This window comes from Pseudonaja textilis, chromosome 12, assembly GCF_049901715.1.
Source record: "Pseudonaja textilis isolate UNSWEBS1 chromosome 12, rPseTex1.2, whole genome shotgun sequence".
Classification (NCBI taxonomy): Eukaryota; Metazoa; Chordata; class Lepidosauria; order Squamata; family Elapidae; genus Pseudonaja; species Pseudonaja textilis.
This window is the reverse complement of record NC_142001.1, coordinates 6,679,026-6,700,464: the sequence shown is the minus strand read 5'-3', so window position 1 is coordinate 6,700,464 and position 21,439 is coordinate 6,679,026. Positions and strand designations below refer to the sequence as shown.

Genomic DNA, 21,439 nt, shown 5'->3' with positions numbered 1-21,439 from the left:
AGACGTCCAGATGGATTGGCCCACAAGTCCAAGAGCAGGGGTGTCAAACTCAAGGCCCGGGGCTCACCCTGAAAACAGTGAGGGACCGGCCTGTGGTGCCCGTGCCAGCGAAAACGGAGCCCGGGAGGGCTGTGCGTGGCCCTCCCAAGCTCCGTTTTCACCGGCAGAGACGGTTGCAGGAGGCCATCACAGCCGGAAAAGGAGCTTGGGAGCCTGTTTTTGCTGGGAGAATGCTTTGCCACCACAGGCACCCCAACACAAATGATATTGAACTGGCCACGCCCCTGGCCACGCCCACCCCCACCCCCAGATAAAACACAACCCTGATGCAGCCCTCAATGAAATCAAGCTTGATGCTCCTGTCATAGAATGTCTGAAAAATAAGCCAGGGGTCAATAGAAAACTCAGCACAAGGTGGTTAAGGTATGGGATTACGACCAAGAAGAGCCAGGTTTATAGAAGCTTCCTCATGGCCTTGAAGCCAGATGCTCCCTCTCAGCCAACCTCCTCTTGCAGAGTAAGACTAAGAACAGAAGTATTATAACGCCACCTTAACCACCTGAACTAAAAGAAGGATACAGGTAGACCTGGGCTTACGGTCACAACTGAGCCCAAAATTTATGCTGCTAAGTGAGACCTTTGCGAAGTGGCATTTCGTGACTTTTCATACCGCATTTGTTAACTGAACCGTTGCATTTGTTAAGTGAGTAACACCATTGTTTAGTGAACCTGGCTTCCCCACTGAAGTTGCTTGTCAGAAGGTGATCCCATAACCCTCTGCAATCGTCATAAATATGAGCCAGTGGCGAAGCGTTCGACAATAAATCACACAACCATGGGGGATGCCACAATGGTCCTAAGTGTGAAAAAGGGTCAAAAGTCTCTTTTTTCAGTGCCGTTGTAACTTTGAACGGTCACTAAATGAACTGCTCTAAGTTGAGGACTACCTGTTTAATTTGAATTAATTGAAGGAGAGAAAACTAAGAAAACCACTGCACCACAGAGAGTATTTTAACATACTGCACCTCCGTATGGTTTGCCAATTGCACAGTGGCAGATAGGAAAGCACTCCAGAGGGTTAACGTCATTGCCCAGAGGATCATGGGCTGCCCTCTCCCCTCTTTGGAAGAGCTTTATAGCTCCCGCTGCCTTAAGAAAGTTCAGAACATCCTCAAAAATCCATCTCATCCTTGGCACCCTTTTTTTTAACTATTACCATCTAGCAGATGGTACAGAATAATAAAAACAAGGACAAATAGGCTGAAAAACAGCTTCTATCCCAGGGCAGTAACTGTACTGAATCCTACTGTATAGTGCAGTGTTGTTGTGATGTTGTGGGGTTTTCAATTCAATGTGTGGAGTGTGAAGGATGTGTGTTTGTGTTTATTTTCACGGTCATGATGTGCCCTGAAGATGGTGTTTGATTTCGTTGTACAAGGTGCAATGACAATAAAGTAAACTAAACTCAAAGGTTCATAAAAAAATTTTAAAAAATACTTTCCCAATACTTGCGTTATAATTCTCTTTCCTTTTCCACAAGGAACTCATGGCTACTTGTCTATGAATCCTAACAAAGCAGCCTGATTTCCCGAGAAAATGCATGCATAGAAACAGAAAGCATTCCCTTTTTTTAACTAAATCTCATAATTAAATTGGTGGGCTGTGGCTGAATCTAGCCCATAATTTTTCTGCTTGGGAGCTCCCTGAACCCAGTAATACCTTGGTTTCTGCTACTTGTAGACATAAAACACACATTGAGCTGTCACAGAGGGTACTTGGCTGGCTGAAATGCAAGCTTTGAAGTTTGACTTTTGCCATGAACAGCATGTCAACATTGTATATTATAAAAACAATTGCTAGAAATGCATCTGAGCTTGCAAAGGAACCCGAACATATCAAAGCAGGGGAGGGAAGTACTTTGTTTTCTATCCTGCTGCCAATCCCAAGAAAGTTTTCAATATGTACTTTTAATCATCTCTTTAATTTTCCAGAAAGCAAACCCTGTAGGTCAGTGTTTCTGCAACTTTAAGACATGTGGGACTTCAACTCCCAGAATTCCCCAGCCAGCTTAAAGTTGCCAAGTTGAAGAAACATTGCTGTGTAGACCATGGTTTTGAGTAGACTACTTGTGATGACTTGGGGCATGGCACAAAGGCAACACAGTCAAATAAACAAGAAGAGTCCCTTTATTATCTCCAACTTTGCCTCCAATGTCCAGGCTGGAGACAAACTCTCCCAGGAACAGCCTTTAACTGTAGAAAATTTGTCAGAAACAAGGTACATACAAACTGTAACTAAAAGTCCAAACAAACCATGCTGCAGTAATTAACTTGACAGAGCAGGAAAAGGAATTGCAGTCTTGAACGCACAGCAAAACACACACAGTTGGGAAGATGCCAGGAACACAAATAAGCCACGACAATACCACATAAATTCACAATTTGCTCCCAACAACTTGCTGTGCGCAACTTCCCTTTTTAAACACTGTGTTCCCAGCTGCAACTAATGAAGGGAATCAGGGCCCTCTCCTCCCTCATAAGCCATGCAACTCACATTGCTCCCGTCTCCATTCCTACCTGCGTGCCCTAGAATGAAGAGGGGGGTGGGCTTGGGTCTTCCCTCTCCCTTCATCTACCTCTCCCCTGCTCTGCCCAGCTGGACTGTGCCCTTCCCCAGTTTCTTCCACAGCCAATGGAGCCACACTCTCACTCCCTGTCAGCTGCTCGGCCTCTCCCTCCGAATCAGATTCCAACAGGGGCATGACATTACTTGTTTACTCATGATTTGGCAGAAAGAGAGGAGACATCCCCGCTTTGCTGAACTGCACTGCTAAATACTTTGGCTTCATGATGCTGGCTAAAGGGTCAACTTCATCAAAAAGCAAAGTTGTAGAAAGGTTATGATCTTTCTAGTAGCACTGATAGGGTAAGCTAGTAGAGTGATGAAATGTCTGCAAGAAAACAGCCAAGCTCAGAAAGCTCCAAGGACCCCCACAGCTCAGGAAGTTTCTTTGCTTCTGAGTCAGGCTGCCCCTCAGCTGAGAGCTTTTGCGTTTTTCACAGCAGGAGTGGGCATTTGGGAATCCTTCCTCGTTTTTGGAGAGGTTGGAGAGGTTCATCACGCCCCCTGTCTTTCTTCAATCCAGTTCGTGTCTTAAAAGAAGACTTGTGGTGTGGCACAGTGGTTAGAATGCTGTATTGCAGGCTAATTCTGCCCACTGCCAGCAGTTCGATCCTGACCCCCTCAAGGTCGACTCAGCCTTCCATCCTTCCCAGGTGGGTAAAATGAGGACTCAGATTGTTGGGGGCAAGAGGCTGACTCTGTAAAGCCACTTAGAGAGGGCTGTAAAGCACTATGAAGCGGCATATAAGTCTAAATGCTGTGCTGCAACTAATTGGATATTGCATTAGGAGCCGTGATGGTGTGGTGGTTAGAATGCAATATTGCAGGCTAACACTGTCCACAGCCAGGAGTTCAATCGTGACCAGCTTAAGGTTGACTCAATCTTCCATCCTTCAGTAAAATGAGGACCCACATTGTTGGGGGCGATATCCTGACTCTGTAAACCACTTAGAGAGGGCTGTAAAGCACTACAAAGCAGTATATAAGTCTAATGCAAAACTGGGCAACTCCCATTATTGGTATAATGCAAAACTGGGCAACTCCCCCCTCCATCTACATCCTCTGCAGGAGCAATCTATGGGGAGTTGTATGGCATGTTATTTGGGGAGGCATGAGGAAACCAAAGAAAAAATCATTGGGGTTCAATATTCTCTTTCTAGCCTTTTATATTTAAAACATAGAATGCTAGAGTTGGAAGGGACCTTAGAGGTCTTCTAGTCCAACCCCCTGCTCAAACAGGAGACCATCCTGGACAAAAGTCTCTTCATTAAAAACTAAAGTGATGGAGAACCCGCAATTTCTGGAGGCAAGCCAGTCTACTGATTTAATTGTTCTCACTGATAGGAAATATATCTTTCCATATCCAGAAAGATTTGAACTTCCGTCCGTTATTTCAGGGGTCGCCAACTCCCAGCTATGGACCAGTAACAGTCCATGGCCTGTTAGGAACTGGGCCACGCAGCTGGAGTTGAGTGGTGGGTGCGTGAGTGAGTGAGTAGAACCGAAACTATCCCTCCCTTCAGTCCATGGAAAAATAGTCTTCCACAAAATCACTCCCTATTTCCAAAGAGGTTGGGGACTCCTGCATTACTTCTTATCCTGCCCTCTGGTGCTTTGGAGAACACATTGACCCCCTTTTCTCCGTGGAAACCCCTCAAGTATTGGAGGACTTCTATACGATGTATATCATATCATAACGTATCATTCTCTCATTTCCTTTTTCTGGATCCTTCTTCCTTTCTTCCTCTTGCACCACCAGCTAGTGAGAAAACTGCAACTTTCTCCAGTGTCCTGAAGCAAAAGGACTTCTGAAACTGAAGACCACAAATTGCAATCCAAACTGGAGTAAACTGTAGAACTGTGTTGTCCTGGGCTGTTTTGCAGAATTTTTTTTTTTTCTGGAATAAGTTGAACGTAAACTTTCTGAAGTAAACTTTTGAAGTAAACTTTTGCAAACCACCCAGAGTCACTTTGGTGAGCTGGAAGGTGTAGAAATTGGATAAATCAATAAAGATGAATAAAATAAGGAGTTCCTTTGCATTATAGCATGAGGTCATGAAGTTCTTTCTTGCCTGGAGGTATTTCTCCAGGTGCATTGAGCACTGCCCCCTCCCCTTCAGTTAGAGACCCAGCAAGCACAATGCAGCCTTTGTAAGGCTCTTAGCTTTGATTGCTTCTTAAAGCAGCCTTGATATCTGCAGCCCCCAAGATTACAGCTCAACAGAATTAATGGCTGATTATCTAGAGTAAATTTCTGATCAGGTCAGCTTTTGGTAAGAATAGTAAGCTTTTTGCGCCACGCTGCCACATTATCTTCAGTGTAAGTGTTGGTCTCTCAAACTAAGAAGGATTTGGAAGTGATGCCAAGTTAGAGCAATCGGTCTTTATCAAACACAGGCTGAGTTCAGGGAATTAACCAAAATCAGTTAAACAGATTGATTTCCCCCACTCAAAGGTGCCAGATAAGCATCATTGAAAGTGGGTCACCTTTGAGCAACTAAAGTGGAAATCCGCTTGGGAAAATTTGGAGGCACGATCAGTTGGACCCTAGAGATAAGAGCCAGAGATCAGGCAAAAGTTGATCTTCTTTCAGCCTGTTTGGCAGAGAGGTTGTGGCTCGGGGGGGGGGGGAATAGAATATATCAAGTGCAAAAATTCAACCTTCAGCTTCTTCAGGTCCTGGTCAGAGAGGTAATTTAGATCCGTGGTTGCCAACCAGTGGGCTGGGGACCACAGCTGGTTTGTGAGAAAATTTTGGTGGTCCGCAGAGAAATGTCCCCCCCAAAGCAATTAATCCAGGCTGTACGGGAACACAAGGTTGCACCACCCACATGGAACCCAAAACTTGTGTCACTTGCATTGCGAACAACACGAGGTAGTGAGGGAAACAGGGAAAGGGCAGAAGGGGGGAACTTGCTCCACTGGCCCCGCGTGTCTCGCCTGACCACCAGGCTGCTTCTTTCTGCTTCTTTCTTCTTTGGCTTTTGGCTGCACACAAGGAAAGCAGTAAAAGTCTTTCTTTCCCCTCTCCCAAACTCCGCCAGAAATGAGTCTTTGGGACCCTGCAAGGCCTCCTGCTCCAAGAGGATGCGCCGGCGCGCCAAGTCTCACAAAGACTCATTTTTGGCGGAGTTTGGGGGAGAGAAAGACTTCTGCTGCTTCTGCTGCTTTCCTTGCATGAAGCCAAAAGTCTCTCTCTCTCTCTCTCCCTCCCTCCCTCCCTCCCTCCGTCCTGAGAACGGAGCTGGAGACGGTATCTGTGATCCCAAATAAAGAATGATCGATTGATAGGAAAACAGGGTAGGGAATTTTCCTGCAGACTTTTGGGGGGATTTTCCCAGGGTCTCTGCTGCTTTCTGCAGAGACACTGGGAAAATGTCAGCAAGCCACCATTATTCATATTAGTGGTCAGCGAGATTTAAAATTATGAGTTTGGGGTCCAAAAGGTTGGCGACCCCTGATCTAAATCAGGAGTGGCCAACTATGGCAACTTTATAACCTGTGGACTTAGTTCTGCATAATTAAACTTTTCTTCCACATTGAAATTTTTTTACAGCCAAAATCGGGTGACTTGCTTCCAAAATTTGGCAGCGTGATAGCATGACAGTATCAATAGCATTTAGACTTATATAGCACTTCACAGTACTTTACAGCCCTCTCTAAGTGGTTTACAGAGTCAGCCTTGCATTCTGGGTCCTCATTTCACCTACCTTGGAAAGATGGAAGGCTGAGCCAACTTTGAGCCTGGTGAGAACCGAACTGCCAGCAGTGGGCAGAATTAGCCTGCAGTTCTGCATTCTAACCACTGTACCACCATTGTCTTTTCAATCCTGGTTAGGCTTTAGGGCTGACAAAAATAGGTTTAGAAATTCTGCAATTTGCCAATGTTTCTGCTAAGCACCAAATATTCATTTAATCCAGTGTTTCCCATATTTGGTGACTTTATTTATTTGTTTATTCATTTTTATTTTTATTAATAAAGGTTTTTTTATTACTTTTTACAAATAATTCAAGACAGTGAATATATCCAACCAACATTCCTTCTATTTTTCCCTACAACAGCCCTATGAGGTGGATTGGGGTGATAATGATGGCCAAAGGTCACCCTGCTTGCTTTCATAACTTAAGGTGGGACCAGAATACACAGTCTCCTAGTGCCTGACCTGGAGCTGTAACCACTATGTCAAATTCTACAGAGGCCAGGGAATTCTGGGAGTTGAACTCCAAAGTCCTCAAGTTATCAAGTTTGAGAAACACGAAGTCCACCAACTGAGTGGGCATTTGAACCCAGGCTTGAAGATCTGGTAAGCTGCTGCCTCAATCTATTTGTTCCGAAATTCACAAGTTTTGACCTGGATTCTTTCTCCATTTCAGTTGTTGATCCCTACCACTGTCAGGTCCCTGAAAGCGACCATTTATCTTTTCCAGCCAACGCGGGCTTTAAATACTCATCTGAGAGCAAGCAATTTCACATCTTTGTCACGTACCTGCCAGGTGGAACAGGCTGCAGGTCTGTGTGGTCTTTCCATTAATCCAAACTGCTTTGTTTGTGATCAAACAGAAGAGAAATTACACGAGGAGGCTACATCCTGTGTTCCTGTGCTAGACAAACAGACTCCAGCTATAGAACTCAAAGCAGTATCCAAATATTTAAACTGCTGTTCTGAGTTGCAGCCTTGTCATAGAATCCAACATTTATTACAGAAAGTTAAGCAAGCAGTTCCTTTTCCTAAATAAATTAGATCTGCGGTGCTTGGAGAAGGAATGGTGGTGTCATTCCTTGTATCGTGAGTGGCAGCAGCCAGCTAATCTTTCCTGTGCATAAAGGGAGCTAAGCCAAGTCAGAGATTTGGTGGATGCTTTGATAAGAGACAACAAAGGGACCCTATAGCCGCGGTGGCATTCAGCAGGTTCTGACCAGTTCTGGAGAACCACTAGCAGAAATTTTGAGCAGTTCGGAGAACCAGCCAATCCCACCTCTGACTGACCCCGCCAACCCCATCTCTTCTCTGCCTCCCGAATCCCAGCTGATTGGCTGACATCTTCTTTGGTTGCCCTGCACAGGAGAATGGAACTGGAAAGCAGGCCAGTGGGGGTGGGGAGGGAATGGGGATTTTGCAGTATCCTTCCCCTGCCACACCCACCAAGCCATGCCCACAGAACCGGTAATAAAAAAAATTTGAATCCCATCACTGCCCTAGGGTTGCAAAATAGATAGAGGAGGAGGAGGAAGAAGAGGGGGAGGAATAATGATAGAAAAAGACTACAGGGGCATCTAAAATCAGGCTCAAATCAAGGATGTGCTTATTTTTCACTTTCTTCACCAATTTTCTATGCCGTTAATTCAGGACTGTATTGTGACACCTGTTCCATTGCCTTTTCTGTTTTCCTCTGTGGATGTCAGTGCACCAACAACTATATTTACATATCAGTGAATTTATTTATTTATTTATTTATTTATTTTTATTTGTCAAAAGCTTACAATATAACAGAAACAAGAATAAACATAAGTTCAAATACAAGAAATAGGAACTAATAATTGGGGACAATAGGACAGGGACGGTAGGCACGGTTGTGCGCTTATTCATGTCCCGACATGCCTTCTATGTCTTTGGCTCAGCCTCTTGTATGACTCCAAACAATGGTGGTTTATTCCACAACCATGGTTAACCACCACGTCCAAACCCAGTAGAGAGTCAAATCGGACCGCAAGATTCCTGTTACAAGCTGATTGGAGATACGACTCTGGAAACCTGGAATGCAGAATGATGATGATAATAATCATCATCTATGATTATTTTATTATCTAATAAATCATAATGATTCAGGGGCCACAGAGAAGGAAGGTTTCTTGCAAGCTTTTCAGTGGAGACTTGTGAAGTCAGACAATCAAAGCATTCAGAAGAATGAGGTTGTTTCTGGATATTGGCCAAGTCTTGGCCTGGGGGGGGGGGCGGGTGCAGGAAGTGGTTGAAAAATTGCAGGTAGGGTGGAAAAGCTGTCTGTGGCAATAACCACACAGGCTTCTTTGTTAATTTATGCCAGCTCAGCAGTCCTACCTTCCAGAAGTGTCCTCACTTGGTCTCATTCTGATGGTGTATGTTTTTTGGTTTTTTTTTTTAAAAAAATCTGCAATTAGAATAGAATAGAATTCTTTATTGGCCAAGTGTGATTTGACACACAAGGAATTTGTCTTGATGTAAATACTCTCAGTATACATAAAAGAAAAGATACATTTGTCAAGAGTCCAGAATCATAAGATACAACACTTTCTTCCAGATCTTGAAAAGTTAGCTCTCTTTTCTCCCTTTCTCCTTTTCCAACTTTTTTAGAATAGAATAGAATAGAATAGAATAGAATAGAATAGAATAGAATAGAATAGAATAGAATAGAATAGAATAGAATTCTTTATTGGCTAAGTGTGATTGGACACACAAGGAATTTGTCTTGGTGCAAATACTCTCAGTATACATAAAAGAAAAAATACATTCATCAAGAGTCAAGAATCATCAGGCACAACACCTAATAATACTCATAGGGTACAAAAAGCAATCAAATCATACTAGGAAGCAGTCAATATAAATTGTAAGGATACAAGCAACAAAGTTACAGTCATACAAGTGAGAGGGGATGGGTGATAAGGAGTGATGAGAAGGTTAATAATACTAGTAGTGCAGACTTTAGAAATAGGGGTCTGTAGATATTTTCACAGCCCTCTTTTTGACTCGTGCAGTAGACAGGTCCTCTATGGAAGGCAGGTTGGTAGCCATTGTTTTTTCTGCAGTCCTAATTATCCTCTGAAGTCTGTGTCTGTCCTGTTGGGTTGCAGAACCAAACCAGACAGTTATATAAGAAAAAATTTTATTTTTAAAAACAAACATACACATACAAAACATGAAAACATAAAACCATCTTCCATTTTATATACATACAGTTGTGTCAGTTGGTTACATATCTTTTGTGCTGTCCTTTAGAAGTCATTTACTCACAATTTATATTAGTCTTCACATTATCGAACTATGCTTATATATTTATCAGTTGTTATTCATCCATGACTAAACTATTTATTTCATCATTGTATATGAGATGTCCCAAGTTTTATCTTACAATTTATCTTAAAATTTATACTTTCAACCAGTAGTTATATATATATCTATATTATGTTTTATATCAGTCTATTAAATTTCTATCACAAAATTATCTAGTCTATTACATTACCATGCCTTTTTATCCAACCATTGGTAATATAGCTCCCAATTGGGCAAGGCAAACCCTCCTCTTATTCTTAAATCTTGTAACAGTTTTAATTTTATTCTTGCTTTTTTACCCTGCCAAATATATTTCAACACAATTCTATTTAAATCTTCAAAAAACTCTTTTCCTATAGGAATTGTCTGGAATAAATGTAAAAGTCTAGGCAATATATTCATCTTAATTGTGGATATTCTCCCAATCAATGATCGTTGCAATTTTTCCCATTTCATCAAATCTGTCACAATCTGCTGTTTGAGTTTAATATAGTTATCTTCCTTCAGCATACTACATCTTGGTGTAATATGAATCCCTAAATATTTAACTTTGTTAGTGACCTGTATTTTTAAAATTTCTTCCAACTCTTTCTTTCATCTTGCTAACATATTCTTTGTTAATATCCTTGTTTTATCTTTGTTTATTCTCAAACCTGATACTTTTCCATATTCTTCTATTTTTTCTATTAATTTGGATGCTGTTTCCAATGAGTCTTCTAATATAAATACCAGGTCATCTGCAAAAGTTGACAATTTATACTCCTCCTTTTTAATTTTCATCCCTTTTATTTCTTTTTCTTCTCTGATATTCCTATTCAAGACTTCCAATGTTAACACAAACAGCAGTGGCGACAATGGACAGCCTTGCCTTGTCCCTTTTCTTATATCTATGGATTCTGTTAATTCTCCATTCACCATCACCTTTGCAGTAGGTTCATGGTATATTATTTCAATGGCTTTGATAAATTTCTTACCAAAGCCCATTTGTATCAATTGCAGTAAAATAAATCGCCAACTCACATTGTCAAAGGCTTTTTGAGCATCTAGAAACATCAAGGCCATTTGCTTCTCAGGGTGTGCTTCTAAATATTCCAGAGTATCCAAAATGATTCTCACATTGTCTCTTTGGCAGAAATCTATTTGTCTCTTTGGCAGAAATCCATTTTGATCAGTATGAAAAAAATTATTTAAGTATCTTTTTAGTCTTTCTGCCAAAATTGAAGCAAAAATTTTATAGTCTGAGTTCAGTAAAGATATAGGTCTATAATTTTTAACCTGCTGTAGGAAAACCAGACAGTTATAGTGGTGCAAGTGACAGACTCAATAATTCCTCTGTAAAACTGCATCAGCAGCTCCTTGGGCAGTTTGCGTTCATTTCTTTCCATTTGTTTCCTAGGAGCCTCTATTTGGGAATATGCTTTCTTTCTTTCATGCTTGCTTGCATTGCCTGGCAAGCAAATATTTTCTTTGAACTCTTTATGGCTCCTTTCAAGAGAATGATAGCTTGTAAATATCCCTTTCTTCTTCTTCTTCTTCTTCTTCTTCTTCTCCTCCTCCTCCTCCTCCTCCTCCTCCTCCTCCTCCTCCTCCTCCTCCTCTTCTTCTTCTTCTTCTTCCTTCTCCTTCTCCTTCTCCTCCTCCTCCTCCTCGTCCTCCTCCTCCTCCTCCTCCTCCTCCTCCTCCTCCTCCTCCTCCTCCTCTCTTCTTCTTCTTCTTCTTCTTCTTCTTCTTCTTCTTCTTCTTCTTCTTCTTCTCCTTCTCCTCCTCCTCCTTCTTCTTCTTCTCCTTCTCCTCCTTCTCCTCCTCCTCCTCCTCCTCCCTCCTCCTCCTCCTCCTCCTCCTCCTCCTCCTCTTCTTCTTCTTCTTCTTCTTCTTCTTCTTCTTCTTCTTCTTCTTCTTCTTCTTCTTCTCTTCTTCTCCTCCTCCTCCTCCTCCTCCTCCTCCTCCTCCTCTTCTTCTTCTTCTTCTTCTTCTTCTTCTCCTTCTCCTCCTCCTCCTCTTCCTCCTCCTCCTCCTCCTCTTCCTCCTCCTTCTTCTTCTCCTTCTCCTCCTCCTCCTCCTCCTCCTCCTCCTCCTCCTCTCTTCCTTCTTCTCCTCCTCCTCCTCCTCCTCCTCTTCTTCTTCTTCTTCTCTTCTCCTTCTCTCTTCTCCTTCTCCTTCTCCTCCTCCTCTTCCTCCTCCTCCTCCTCCTCCTTCCTCCTCCTTCTTCTCCTCCTTCTCCTCCTCCTCCTCCTCCTCCTTCTTCTTCTTCTTCCAAAGGCTGATATAAAACATGCAGCCAGCTAGGATGTTCTCAGGCAGTTGATTTGCGCGATCAATGCAGAGAAGGTGAAACAAGAAACAAAGAGGAGGCCTTGATTTATTTTGTTAAGGATATTTTATTTTATTTTAGATTTTTGCTGAACCCTAGCACTATTGCTCCTCCTGGCACTCTTGCAGAATCAGAGACCCTTTTGAGGCATCTGGCAGGCAGATGCTGCTAAGGGCCTGGCCAATTGGAGAACCCCCTTCAAGAAAAGAAAGAAAAAAAAAATCTTCCTGTAATAACATGTTAAAAAATTTTCCTGCAAGATTTTCAGCTAATCTTACAAAGTCAAGCAAAGAAAAAAATTGCTTCCAATGTTTTTTTTTTCCCTTCTTTCTCCCCTCCCAATAAAGGAAGCTTTTTGTGACAGATGTACAAAAGTACATACCAAAGGTGCCCAAACTTGGCCACTTTAAGACTTGTGGACTTCAACTCCCAGAATTCTCCAGCCAGCAGGCTGGAGAATTCTGGGAGTTGAAGTCCACAAGTCTTAAAGTGGCCAAGTTTGGAGACCTCTGCCATAAAGCTGCCAAGCTTCAAAAACACTGGTCCAATCCCCCAGGAGAGAGAAAAATGGCAAGATCCCAACACTTTTGGGGATCCTGAGAATATTCTTGGAAAGAGCTGGAGATTTGAGGTGGAAAAGGGAAAGAGGAACAAGATTCCACTGTTGGAAGAATTATCCTTCTGGGTTCAGTTCCAAGTGGGGAAAAAGACACTGGAAACATGGAGACTGTTTGGAAAGATGGTTTAATGGTGGACAAGACCACATGGCTTGGAGCTCCAAAGAAGGAAGGATGATCACATGCTCCAAGGTGAAAGAAAAGATCGAGAAAGGCTGAGATGCTGAGATTGCCCGGCTTTTATAACCTTTGTTGGGATTTGAATTGGAGCTTGTATTCTGATTGGTTGTCAGACTCCCACGGGGCCATGCAGGGACAACTCTGTAGGCTGTCCTGAGTTTCAGGCTTGGTTGAACCTTGCTGGATGATGATGCACTGAAAGGGCTTTGGGGCAATTCCTATTATGGTTCTACCTGGAGATCTTTGTTATGTAAAATACTCTGGCCCAGACCTTAACAAAGGTGGGGATGAGCTTCTGCTTCTCGGGTGTTTCTGCTCTTGAGTTTCTACTTTTTTTAGGGGAAATATTCTGCCTTTTTTAGTATTTCCTGGGATATTTCATTTTTCTAGGAGAGGGCTGGTTTTAACTTCCAACAGGATGTTCCAAGGTCAGAATTTGCTCAGCTCTCCAGCAGTAGCTTCTGCAGGGAGTCCTCGACGTATGACCACAATTTAGCCCCAGATATTCACAAAACGGTTGTTAAGTGAGATTTTTTGCCCCATTTTACGCCCTTTCTTGTCACTGTTGTTAAGTGAATCGCTGCACTTGTTAAGTTAGTAGTGACTCTGGCTTCGCCTTTGACTATGCTTGATCAGGTGGTCGCAAAAGGTGGTGATATGACCCTCCCCCCAGGATATGCAACAGTCATAAATATGAATCAGTTGTCAAGCATCTGAATCGGATGGCCATGGGGATGCTTGCAAAGGCCATAAGTGTGAAAAATGGTCCCAAGTTGGCTTTCAAGTGATTTTGTAACTTCTAATGGTCACTAAAGGAACTGTTGTAAGTCAAGGACTACGGGTATTGTCTCAGTCCAAAGATTCTTCAATCTTGGCAGAGAAATGTATTTTTTTCCCAGTAGCACTGCATCTATTTGCAGGAAATCAGACTGTCCATTCTCCCAAAAACTTGAAGGTGAAAATAAAGAATATCTTAACAAAGTAGGAAGTTAGCACCCACCCTTCCTCTCCTAGAAAAATGAAATATCCTAGGAAATATTAAAAAGGCAGAATATCTCCCCTAAAAAGAGAAGTAGAAACTCAAAAGCAGAAACTCACCTCAGAAGCAGAAGCTCACCCCCTACATTTGTTAATGGGCGGGCCATTAAGGCCTGGGCCAGAGTATTCTACATAATAAAGACCTCTACCCATCTCACCACCTGGCCTGGGAAGATTGCATCAGCCAGCACTCAGGTGAAGCCATATGGTCCAGCTCCGGCACCCTGGGAGTCTGACAGCCAATGGGATACATTTCTTACAGAGGAACAGGAAATACTAAGGTGTAGCCCAACAGAGGGTATATAATTAAAGGTCTCTCAGCATCTTGGCCCTTTTTTCCCTTCATCCAACCTCTTGAAGCATGTGATTGTCCTTTTCACTTTGGAGCTCCAAGCCACGGGGTCTTGTCCACCATTAAACCATCTTTCCAAACAGCCTTCATGTTTCCAGTGTCTATTTCCCCGCTTGGAACTGAACCCAGAAGGAAAATTCTTCCAACAACAGGAAAGATCAGAATGTATACAAATGTGGCACACAAAATTTAAAATGTCTTCTCTGTGCCCTGTGGTTATTTATTAACTTTAAGCACAAAAGCTGGTGGGCTTGGCGGCCAGTTTCATGTCAAGTTCAACCAAGCCAGAGGCTTGGCACTGATGGGTGCTGAAAAAGGATGAAAACCATTTCGACTTTAACGGCTGGACTTAATGTTTCCAAAAACATGGAAGCCCAAACATTTTTGGCTTTCTTGTTCCTGACAAATCATGGCAGGTTCCCGGGACAGCCTGCATCTAATCTGGCAAAGTGGGGGGGGGGCGGGATCTTAATGGGACATTTTCCTTCTAAGAAGTTATTTTTCTTCCTTTTGATCGTGTGTGATTCTCGGAGGCTGTCTGGTCAAATCCCTGCACAGATCGCTTGGCGAGGCTTTTCAGAAGTGGTTTGCCATTGCCCCCTTCCTAGGACAGAGAGAAGAACTGGTCCAAGGTCACCCAACTGGCTTTGTGCCCAAGACGGGACTAGAACTCACAATCTCCCAGTTTCTGGTCTGATGCATTAACCGCTACACCAAACTGGTATATGCCTGTTACACCCATAGTTTAAACAGCAGCCCACAAATTGCACAAAGGAGTAACACATGCATGGTGTGCAAGATATACAAATAGTTTTTTTTAAAGCTGTAGACAGAAGCCTGAAGATGATGAATGAGACTTCATCGAAACGTTGCCTAGATACTTCGAATCTTACGCGGGAGAAAACCCGAACAACCAAAGATCCACATACAAATACCCGTGAGAACCTCAGAAAACAAATATATATATATATATATATATATATATATATATATATATATATATATATATATATATATATATATATATATATATATATATATATATACACACACACACACACACATACATACATACATACATACACATCCTTGTCTGTATCTTTATATCTCCCTTTGTTGTGTGCACACATGGAGGAGGGGCGTGGAGAGGGATAGAGGGAGCGTCCAGTCTGGAAATTCCTGTCTTTATTAGAGCCAGGAATGCTGTAGAATTCAATGGAATGTGAAAGCATTAAGGTTTTAAGACATGGGCTTCCTCAGTAACTGTTATATTTATAATCCATTGTTGCAGATCAGTGTTAACAGGATTGCAAGACAGGATAAACATAATATGAAGCGTAATGTTCCAGTTATAGAGACCTGAATCAGTTACAGGTTTATTCCAAGGCTGAGCGGCGTTCTGTTCTCAGAAGGTAGTTTCGCTGATTTGCTTACCTTGACTTCCTAACATAAAATCATTTAAGGGGCCTTACGTCCAGTGGGTCTGGTGATCAGGGAGTTGCTCCTGTTTACAAGCTGATTCTACAATCCTGAATATTTATCATTTGAGGCTTTCTCAATGGGATTTAATTTGGACTGTAAGTACTGCAAGTTAGTAAAAATTTCTTTGAATTAATATGAATTCTGCAGTCATGGTCTCTCCATATAATCTGTCACCCCAGGATAAAATCAAAAGAACTCTACAAAGCACCTATTTAGATCTCCAAAGAAGGTTGGAGTCTAAATAAAATAACCAACTTCTAGCTGCCTTGGTAGGTTTTAAAAAGAAGGATCAAGATTCAGAAAACTTTGATAAAAATGAAATTCCTTCATGGATCACCCTAAACCTAAGCTACAGAGCCCAGTTACAGATGATCCTCAATCAAATTTGGTAGATAAGCAAAGCAGTTGTTAAATTAATCACAACCAATTTTATGACCTCTTTGCCATAGTTAAGTAAATCACTGCAGTTATTAGGTGAATCAGGTGGTCATTGGGTGAATTTGGCTTTCCCCCATTGGCTTTGCTTGCTGAAAGGCAGTTGAGAAGGTTGCAGATGGCATTTATCTGACTCCAGGACGTTGTAATATATGAGGCTTGCCAAGCATCCAAATTTTGATCACATGACCATGGGGGTGCTGCAATAATTCTTAGCGTAAGGCAGGGGTCCCCAAACTTGGCAACTTTAAGATTTGTGGACTTCAACTCCCAGAATTCTCCAGGAGAATTCTGGGAGTTGAAGTCCACAAAGTCTTAAAGTTGCCAAGTTTGGAGATCTCTGACGTAAGGACGAGTTAGAATCTAGAACTTCATTGTCACTTTATATGCACACTAATCGACATACATTAAAATGACATTTCCTGTTTTTATAGCAGTAGCACTTAGACTATACTGCTTCACAGTGTTTTACAGCCCTCTCTAAGCAGTTTACAGAATCAGCCTCTTGCCCCCAACAATTTGGGTTCTCATTTTACCCCGCTTGGAAAGATGGAGCGCTGAGCCAACCTTGAGCTAGTCAGAACCGAACTCCTGGCAGTGGGCAGAGTTAGCCTGCAATACTGCATTCTAACCCCTGGGAAGGAAGGAAGGAAGGAAGGAAGGAAGGAAGGAAGGAAGGAAGGAAGGAAGGAAGGAAGGAAGGAAGGAAGGAAGGAAGGAAGGAAGGAAGGAAGGAAGGAAAAGAGGGAGGGAGAGAAGAAGGAAAAAAAGGAGAGAGAGAGAAGGAAGGAAGGAAAGAAGGAAGGAAGGAAGGGCAACAGCATTAGCACTTGGACTTCTATATCACTTCACAGTGCTTTAACAATCCCTCTCTATGCAGTTTACAGAATCAGCCTATTGCCCCCAACAATCTGGGTCCTCATTTGACTGACCTCAGAAGGATGGAAGGCTGAGTCAACCTTGAGCCTGGTGAGATTTGAACTGCCAAATTGCAGGCAGCTGACAGTCAGCAGAAGCAGCCTGCAGTACTGCACTCTAACCACAATAACATGTTCCCTCATTTTTATATCAGAGCTTCATTATATCAAGACAATGTAAATCATGTGCTAAAAAGATCTTCTGCCCCCCCCCCTTTTTCCCCTTCAACCATTCTCCTTTAGTTGGGTGGGGGAATGAACAGCTACAGCCTCCTTCTCTTCTTTAACCCAGAGAAGAAAACTTCAGTGAGATTTTCACAAAGGTCAAACAAGAAGACCAGAGGCAGCAGGTTTGCCTCCTGTTTCCTAGCGTGCAGAAGCCTCTTTCTTTGTAGGAAGTCCCACATCTGGGGGATTTAATGACGGGTCTCCATTCCCCAGGGAGTGATATTTCTGTTCTTCCATGAAGAGATCTTTCATTTACGAGCACACAATCAGCACACAGAATATTGCTTGCTTGAATTCACGTGTTCAGGCACAGGTAAATATTCCCAGTTTACACAGGGGATTGCCATATGTTGTCTTTATATAGAAGATCATCTCAAGTACATTCATTTTCCTCCCATTCTCCCTCTCTCTCCCTTTATTTTCCTTCCTTCCTTCCTTCCTTTTCTCTATTCTTCTTCCGTCCTCCCCTTCTTTTAATTTTTCCTTCCTTCCATTTCTCTATTCTTCTTCCCTCCTTCCCTCCTCCCCTTCTTTTAATTTTTCCTTCCTTCCTTCCTTCCATTTCTCTATTCTTCTTCCCTCCTCCCCTTCTTTTAATTTTTCTTTCCTTCCTTCCTTCTTCCTTCCTTCTTTCCTTCCTTCCTTCTTCCTTCCTTCCCCCTCCCTCCTTCCTTCTTCCCTCCTTCCTTCTTCCCTCCTTCCTTCTTCCCTCCCTCCCATCTTCTGCAGGTGTGAGAAAACTGGACTAGCAGACTTCTTTGACTGAAGGCAACTGATCCCGGAATGGGCAGTGACTTTGTTCTCCAGTGAGCCGTTGCGATCCTTTAAAGCTCACCATTGAGTGAGTCATTTGGACCACTCGTGCGAATGGCTTGCACTTTCCCCCTTCCCCCCCAGACGAAGAAGAGTAGGAAGGTTTTCGTGGAGAAGCATTTTCATCGTTCCACCCACCAGCTATAAGAGTGTCCAGTTGAGGCTGGGCAGACTCAAGCTTTACAGCACCAACCGGACCCTCCCAATGGTCCTTGAGCTGAATTCAGCCCGGCCTGAATTCTTGGCATTTCAGACAGCTTCAGAGTCGATGACCAGTTCACTGCTCTAGTTGTACGTTTGAAGTGCTGGCCTTTGGACTGGATTGTGGGACATCAAGGAGAAGATGTTGGACCTCAGTTTTCTGACCGAGGAAGAGTATGGCAAGCTGATGAGGGTGCTGCAGAGGGATGCGGAGCTCAAGAAAAAGGACAGCGATCGGATCAGGTAGGAGGAAGAACTTCGTGGCAGTGATCAAACTATTCAGGTGTAAAGAGATACAAGGTTATGTTTCCCAGGTGGTAGCAGAAGAGGGGATTTCTGCTTTTGAGAAACCTGGAAATGCCTCCTTCCCCCTAGGCTAGTATTTGTCAACTTTGAGATGGGTGGAGTCAGGGGTGGGATTCTACCAGTTTCAGACCGGTTCTGTGGAACCGGTTGTTGCAATTCTGCAACAGTTTGGACAACCAGCAAATCATGCCCCTGGCTGGCTCCGCCCCTCCCCGCCCGGTCAGTCCTTGCCGTGCATGTGCAACATTGCATGCATGCCCCACATGGCTGACTGCATTCTCCCACACCCAGTCACTCCTCAAGGTATTTCTTTTATTTTCCCTCCCAACGATCAGCTGTTCCGATGATCAGCTGTTGCCGGAACCCCCCTCGCTGTCTTACTGCTTCGCCCAGGAGGCAAAAAGTGGCACAGGGGGTGCTGGAAGCTCCCCCCATACTCCATTTTTTGCTTTCCTGGGCCTCAGTGAAGCCTCCTGGGAGCAAAAATGGCCCCCAGGAGGCTTCCTGGAGGCCCAGGAGGCAAAAAAAAAGGCAGAGCGGTGGGGTGCTCCAAAAAGAAGAAGAAGAAGCCATGCCCACCCAATCATGTGGCCATGCCCACCTAGCCACTCCCACAGAACCAGTAGTAAAAATAGTTGCATCCTGCCCCTGGATGGAGTCCAACTCCCAGGATTCCCCAGCCAGCCATGCTGTTGGGTTGACAGGTTTTTATATGGTGGAGTTTTCATGACTTGTTCCTTTGGCACATTTTCAATGAAAGACACTTCAGAGATCCATGGAAGGAACACGTTCGTCCAATGCCAAGCGGGGGTCCCATGCTTTTCCTTTTCCTGTCGTTTGCTCTTTCCTTCTGCTTAGGCGATTGCAAGGTTCGCTGAAGGATGAGAAGAAAAAGAAGTTTGTGACAGGCGAATGGTTCCATGAAGCCAAGGCCCAGCGTTTCCGAGAAGAGTTGGAAGGCTCCGATCTACTGCGAGCTTCCATTAGGAAAAAAAACAGCAACTCTGACGGTGAGCGCAGAAGCGTTTCGATAGCTAGACTACCTGTTCTATGACCTGGGCTTCGCAAGGTTGTGAAGCAGACTCCTCTTCCCGATAAAAACCCCTTTCATTTAGGTTAAAGTGAATTCCTCTCCAGCAAAGTCTCGGCAAACACTCCTTCATGAGATTTCACAACTACAGACCTTTATCAGGCTTGGAGAATTGCCAGGCCGATATCTTCCAAATGCCACAATGTAGCAGCAATTACTTGGCAAGAAATCTCAAACAGTTCTTCACTCTAATGAATTGAACTAATTGTCTCCTGCAAACACCACTCCCCTTTAGCTCCTCTTTATCCCCTGTGAGAGGGGCCATTCATCATCCACTTGAGCCTTTACTCCCGAGTCGGCCTTTGTTCCTTAGCTGTTCCCTTCTTCGGGCAGCTCTGTGCATGCGCACACTGGGAACAGGCTCCAGCTGTTCTTCTGCCTCACTGATCTCCGACTCCGAAGGCAGCTGATAACTGTCGGACAGCCCTGGGCCCACCTCTGCCTCCAACGCAGGGCCCTCATCAGAGCCTTCGCCAGACTCCAGGACTGGCCTATGCTCCACCCCAACCTCCTCACTGTCCTGAGTTGCCACCAGCTCTGCTCGCCTCTGGTGGACCACAGCACCAACATTCAAATCACATTGATCTGAGGTTCCCACCTGCTTTTTCCTATTCTCAGAAACTGAGCTCAGAATAGCATTTCTGATTCAGCTCAAGGGGGAGATACTAGCCAGGATTCCCACCATATCAGAGAAAAGATAGTCCTCAACATATGACCATTCCTTTAGGGGCTGTTTGCAGTTACAATGGCACTGGAAAAAGTGACTTATGATGGTTTTTCACACTTAGGATCGTTGCAGCAACCCCGGGGGCACGTGATCACAATTCAGACACTTGGCAACTGTGTTATATTTATGACGGTTGCAGTTCCCGGGGTCATGTGATAATGTATTTCGACTTTCTGACAAGCCACATCAATGGGCAAACCTGATTCGCTTAACAACTGTGTTACTAACTTAGTGTCATGGCCCGGTTGGAATCTGATTCTGAGGGAGAGGTGAAACAGCTGACAGGGAATGGGTGTGTGGCTCCAGTGGCTGTGGAAGAAACTGGGGAACGGCACAGTCCAGCTCGGCATTCAGAGGAAGAACCGGGCCCCTCTGTGTCCTAGGGCACACAGGGAGGAACGGAGAAGGGAGCAATGTGGGTTACGGGGGAGAAAAAGGCCCTGATTCCCTTCATTAGCTGCAGCTGGGGAAACAGGATAAAGTGAGTGTTTGCACACAACTCCTTGCTGGAAGCAAAGCATGAATTTATCTTTGTTTGTCAAGTCTTATCTGGGTTCTGGCATCCTCCCAACTTTCATTATCTTTTGAAGTCTGCAATTCCTTATCTTGCCCTGTCTCGTTAATTGCTGCAGTGTGGTTTGTGTTGGTTTTTGTTTATAACTTAGATGTACTTTGAGTTTGGATGCAATTTCTTTCCTTTAAAAACTGTTCTTGGGAGAGTTTTTTCTCCAGCCAAGGATAACTGGACATTGGGGGCCAAGTTGGAGGAATTAAAGGGACTTTACCTACTTTTGTGACTTTGTTGCTTTTGTGCCACGACCCTTTGGGTCATCACACTTAACAACTGCAGTGGTTCACTTGACAACTGTGGCAAGAAAGGTTGAAAAATGGGGCACAACTCTCTTAACAACTCTCTTGCTTAGCAACCAAAATGTAGGGCTCCACTATCTGCAAACAATGGCTCACGTGTTGTTCCGTAGCCTGCTTACTAGCGCTCTTGACTAGAGTGGAAACTCAAACATGACAAACCACTGCTGGATTGCAGCCTACAGAACTTGTGACCCTCTCGATGAAGTCACTAAAAATTGAGCC

At 43.7% G+C, this 21,439-nt stretch overlaps 1 protein-coding gene across 6 annotated transcripts in view; it reads left to right on the top strand.

Moving 5' to 3' along the window:
* LOC113437870 (synaptotagmin-like protein 2) overlaps positions 1-21,439 on the top strand; it is a 51,346-nt gene that overhangs the window by 3,374 nt on the left and 26,533 nt on the right. For 2 of the 6 annotated variants that reach the window (XM_087940920.1, XM_087940925.1), the window contains exons 2-3: positions 17,940-18,467; positions 19,389-19,540. In XM_087940920.1, the coding sequence (XP_087797046.1) occupies positions 18,367-18,467; positions 19,389-19,540 (253 nt within the window). In that variant the 5' untranslated portion in view covers positions 17,940-18,366. Of the gene's footprint in view, positions 1-6,818; positions 6,927-15,439; positions 15,561-17,377; positions 17,524-17,939; positions 18,468-19,388; positions 19,541-21,439 lie in introns of all 6 variants that reach the window. The other 4 variants (XM_087940922.1, XM_087940923.1, XM_087940921.1 and 1 more) reach the window with 4 other exon arrangements.